The sequence below is a fragment of the Lactuca virosa genome, chromosome 3 (assembly GCF_052849685.1).
Source record: "Lactuca virosa cultivar CGN04683 chromosome 3, Lactuca_virosa_CGN04683_v6, whole genome shotgun sequence".
Classification (NCBI taxonomy): Eukaryota; Viridiplantae; Streptophyta; class Magnoliopsida; order Asterales; family Asteraceae; genus Lactuca; species Lactuca virosa.
In genome coordinates this window covers 30,194,909-30,200,375 of record NC_136428.1, presented here as the reverse complement: position 1 = coordinate 30,200,375, position 5,467 = coordinate 30,194,909, and the positions used below count along the sequence as shown (strand labels likewise).

At 33.6% G+C, this 5,467-nt stretch overlaps 1 protein-coding gene across 1 annotated transcript; it reads right to left on the bottom strand.

The window, feature by feature from the left end:
• Positions 1 to 632: 632 nt before the first annotated feature.
• Positions 633 to 4,239, bottom strand: LOC145162248 (methionine gamma-lyase-like). Its single transcript, XM_079081448.1, has 2 exons — positions 3,417 to 4,239; positions 633 to 1,465 (listed from the first exon to the last, which is right to left on the bottom strand). The coding sequence occupies exons 1-2, from the start codon at positions 4,201 to 4,203 to the stop codon at positions 912 to 914; spliced, it is 1,341 nt and encodes a 446-aa protein (XP_078937574.1). The 5' UTR covers positions 4,204 to 4,239; the 3' UTR covers positions 633 to 911.
• Between the last annotated feature and the right edge of the window lie 1,228 nt (positions 4,240 to 5,467).

Sequence of the window (5,467 nt, the reverse complement as noted above, 5' to 3'; positions counted from 1 at the left end):
GTGACCAAAACAAAACACATAACGACGGGTCTTGGGGTTATGTCGACATTCCTCCAATAGTCGGTGTGATCTAAAAGTACGATGACTTTACTTTAAAGGTTTTCGAAAATTTTCATACTCAAGTCTCTCAAAACTTTTATTAGAAAGTTAGCAAAAAGCTAACATATAATTACAAGGGAATCGGAAAGAATAGGGTTTGAAAAGCACGCAACCCAACTAATAGAAAGTTTTTTATTTCTACAAACAAACCAATTATAAGAGTAATTGATCAAACTATCAATCAACATATTTTTTTTTTATCTTTTGATCACTAAAAATAATACCGTTCCTAAAATTTCAATGCAACCACAACATAATCATGACAATCTCTTCCACCCATAATTAAATTATTATATATTAGATGTATGATGTATCCCCAGAATTTTGGTGCTACTAAAGCACATAGTCTATATTTCTGAAATTCAAAGAGGTTATCATTTCCACGAAACAAAGATGATTTTAAATATTCCATGAGAAATTTGAATTGTCATATAGAAGTTAGTATTGTATGAAGATTACAATTTTATATAAACATATTATATAGCTATCAACTTTGCTTTTCAAATACTCTACCAAACATAGGCCAATTTAATAGTATATCTTTTTGACCGGACATTTATTAAAGCAAACAATGTACAAACAACCAACATTTGTTGCTCAATTTTTATTGACTGTTGCTCAACTTTTATTGACTGTACAAGCTTCCAGGTCCACTATAATAGAATTGGCTACAACTAAGTAACCAAAAACGAAACAAAATAGTGGTTACATGTATAACGTGTACAAATAGCATATAAACTAATTAGACATATATATTGCCTGTCCCAAAGGCTGTATATAAACGAATAAAGTTGACTTTGTCATTTAAGACACTAAAATAAGTTGAGAGACGCCTTTTGAAACTGGCCCCATCTTTGTTCAAGTGTCCCAGTGTAGCCGATCGACATCCTGACCAAACCAGGTGAAATTCCAGCCAACGCCTGCTCCTTTTCATCCAATTCACTGCTTGTGCTATTACCCGAACAAGACATAAGAGTCTCATGGTAGCCCAAGCTAACAGCCATGAGCCCAAATCGGGTGTTGCTTTGCAACCCATTCATCAGCTTGTTGGCCCTTACTTCAGTCTCCATGTCTAAGCACAACATCCCACCATATCCATACTCCTTGTTGAAGATAGCCTTGGCAAGATGGTGATCAGGGTGGTCTTCAAGGCCTGGGTAGATGACCTTGAGTCCCATTTTCTTCATCCTTTGGGCGTATATGAGAGTCCTATGAGAGTGCTCTTTCATCCTAAGACCCAAGTGAGGGATTCTTTGTGATAGCTCGAATGCAACCTTGGCATTCATGGTTGGACCTAGCAACATCAATGTCCCTTGGTGAAGGTCCATCATTGAGTTCACCAAACTTGCAGCACCACATACGGCTCCTGTAAATTAAAAACAATATAAAATGAGGATAATGCATTTCATGCATAATAGATAATACATACACCAAGAGCAATCTTTTTACATCGTGTCACATAATCAACAAAAAAAAGATAATAGCAGCAATATGTCTACCACAATGACACAAACTATCCAAACGTGTGACATAATCAATTCATAATATTTTTATATTTATAAACCCACTATTTAACTTACAATTTTTTTTAAAAAATAATCAAATAAATACATTAACAAGGTGGTAAATTAAAATAATCTAAATATAAATAATTTAATATTAGTATCCTTTTATATATATTCATGAAATGTTTTTAATGATATAATATGTTCGAAAAAGTATATATCTTTCAGCTTATACTTTTATAAATCAAAGCAATACATTTAAATATTAAGAGTAAGAAACAATATAAAAAACAAAGACTAGAACAAATAAGCTATTATGTTGTTAAAATTGGTGTGACTGAAACTTTCAAATTTATAGTTAGCTTTGTGAAATGAAATATAAAACCGTTCGTATTAAATCGAATAACAATAGTATTTAACTGATAACGTTAAAATAAAACTAAATGTATTTTTATGTAATGAAAAAAAAAGTTTTCAAGTATGCAACTCTGTAAGAAATTAGTACATATCTGAATTCTGATGTTATATAAGTGTAATATATTAAAAGTAAGGGTGTAAATTGTAAAAGAGAATATAAGGGGGTGGAACTAAAAAAGTTTAATATAAATAGAAAAAAAAATGGATCCGAATATCTCTGTAATGATAATTAAATGGGTTTAAAATATTGAGTGGTCCATACCAATATACCATATTACATTATTACCAGAACAATTTCATGCCACTGATAAAGTAGGTTGCATGGGAAAGTAGCAATTTCACACTAGGGTTGCATGGGAAAGTAGGTTGCATGGGAAAGTAGCAATTTCAGAGTAAGGGTTGCATGGGAAAGTAGGTTGCACAATACTAAAAAAAAAATAAAAATTTCGAAAAATTTTTGAAACTTTTTTCACGGGGGCCGAAAAAGTCAGGGGTTGCCGTCGCCACCATGGACCCCCTTAGGTCCGCCCCTGACCATGAGCCCAATCATGTTTCAGATACGAATTATGATTTGTTCTGATTAACCGAACTCTAAATAATAATTCATATTATACTTTAGCGGCGCAACTTGTTGTCCGTTTGTCATATACGATGATAACTAAAATATAATTTCAATTTAAATTGACTTTTTCGGTTACAGAAAAATGTGAATTATTTAACTTGGCCTTTGGTTATCGAGAAGAAACTATACTTTAATAAAAACATATTCAACAATTTTTAAGGATAAATTGTTTAAACATATCTTAGTTTTCGTATTTCAATATTTTGGTATGAAATTAATCATCCAAAATATAGACTAGAAGATTTCTTGTGTTTGTTTTTATATATTTTTTAGTTTTTGGCAGTTTTTCTAAAATGCAAGAAATTTGTAGTATTTAAGGGTGCGTTTGGTTGTAGAAAAATTTCCAGTTTTCTAAGAAACTTTTTCAAGAAAAACAGAAATTTTGGAAAAGCGTTTGGTTCGTTCAGTTTTCCAAAGTTTTCTAAGAAAATGAAAATTTTCAGTTTTCCAAATTGTATGTAAATTAGAAAAGTGATTTTTACAGTTTTTCAAAATTCTAAGATGGAAAATGAAAACTCCACCCGTTCCAACCAAATGCGTTTTCATTGAAAATTGAAAATGAAAAGTCAATCCTGTTTTCTGAAAACATTTTCATAGAGAATGAAAACAGTTTTCCACAACCAAACGCACCCTAACTTATCCGTTATATATATATGATACGGTTAATAATATAGCCAGAAAATTGTAAAGAAAGTAAAATTTGGAGTTGCATGAGTGCATGACGTGCATAAGAAAGAGACATGAATATTGTCAAAAGATCGTTTGGAACGTACCAGCAATTATGTCTCCTCCGCCGCTGATATACTTGGAAATACTATGGACTATAACGTCGGCACCCAGCCTCGCCGGAGAAACCACCATCGGAGCGAAGGTATTGTCAACCACCACTGTAACACCCTTCTCATGGGCTATCCTTGAAAGCTCCGGAATGTTGGCCACAGTCAACGTCGGGTTAGACATGGACTCAAAAAACAAAACCTTGGTGTACCCTTCCACGATTGCCTCCTCCACCTTCTTCAAATCCCTTATGTCAACAAACGTCGTTTTTATATTGGATGACCTAGGAAGAAAGTGTGTGAGAAATGCATGTGTCCCACCGTATAACGTCGGAGACGCCACTATGTGCTCCCCGCTGCTCACCAGCTGCAACAGAACCGATGAGATGGCGGACATGCCGCTAGAGGTGCAGTATGCCGCCTCAGTCCCCTCGAGAGCTGCCATCTGACGGCCAAGAGCGAGGACTGTGGGGTTGAAATGGCGGCTGTAGATGAAGAAATCCCGATCAGGGCCTAGCTCTCCGGTGAACATGCGGCTGAGGGTTTCAGGTTCCATGACGGTGAAGGTGGCGGAGGCCTCAATGGACATGTTAACTCCACCATGCTCTCCGAATTCATGTCGAGCATTAGCCAAAGCCGATACAGGGTCTTCAAATGTTGCTGCTGGTAGTTTCTTGGTGATGATATCATCGTCCCTGTTAAAGTCATCGGGAGTCATCCTCTTCTTTGAGGAGGAGGAGGAGGAGGAGGAGAAAACATGGGTGTTTTGAATAGTGCCTGCCATTGACGGAAATTTTGTAGGAAGGGAATTGAAACCAGTTGCAAGAGAGCAGTAGATGAAGGAAATGTAGGAATGAGTGACTGCTTTTATAGGGGCATTTTTAAAAAAAATATATATATATTTTCTGATAAACATGGTTGTTTGGTGTGAAAGGATGGCACATGAGTATATCCATATGTATATTTTGATTCAAGAAATATATGTAGTTTAATGAAAAATACATTTGACTATCTCTATTAAATTAATGTGTTAGCATTCAAGAAACACTCTACGCAAATTCTGTTGAAGAGTTCCTATGGGATGATTAGTTTATTACCATTACCATCTTTTTTAAGTTTTTGATTCACATGTCTTAATAATATTATTATGTAATGATATATTTTTATTCATAATTGACAAATATCACCTTTTTTAATCAAAGCAGCGTTTAAGAATCAAATAATGTAGCTTTTGATTTGTTTTAAATATAAGATTTTTTTTCAATAAATAATTGGATATTAACAATATCAACTAGTCTTGGTATGTATTGCCCCCTAACTAAAAATCAGATCCAGCAGACGAGAAGGAAAATTCCGCACTGCTAATCGACTAATAATATTGTGATTTTTGAAACTCCATGGTCATTGATACAAACAAGCAGAAACGGGATACAACTTTTGATTCTGTAGTTGAGACTCTTTTCATTAGTTTGCCAATATGAACCTTTAATAAACATAATCAAAATATATGTTTTAGACACGTTAGACTTGAATTCTGCTGCTTATCCTATCTTGTTTAAAAAAAGAACATAAAACCTAAGATGCACTTGCATTTGATTAATATTATCTGCTGAATTGTTGCAATATATATAAAAGTTAACACGCAAATTGTGTAATATATATGTTTGTTAATTTTTCATGTTTATATTTGAAGGATTACAAAATTGATGTTGAATAACAACCATGGTTGACTTTATACGAACGAAAGAAAGTAATTGTTTGTTTTGATTGTCTCTTTCAACACATGATTATTACGAAAGAAATAATATCGTGATGTTATAGGCACATGGTTTTTTCATAGACGTCTAGAACCTCTTAAACAATCATTTCGATGTTAAAGCCTTGGGAGTGGTCTCATAGTTTTATCATTAATAAGCTAGGATTTTTATATTTGAATCATGTTTAGTTTATATGAAAGAAATAATTGTTTGTATTGATTCTTTCAACACATGATTATTATGAATGAATAATATCGTGATGTTATAGGCACATGTTTTAAACGTAGACAT

What these genes read in the sequence shown, in the direction of transcription:
- LOC145162248 (XM_079081448.1), bottom strand. Translation starts at nt 4,203, where the DNA reads ATGGCAGGCACTATTCAAAACACCCATGTTTTCTCCTCCTCCTCCTCC. An exon ending in CGGAGGAGACATAATTGCTG is followed by an intron (nt 1,466 to 3,416) that starts GTACGTTCCAAA and finishes TTTAATTTACAG; the next exon opens with GAGCCGTATGTGGTGCTGCA.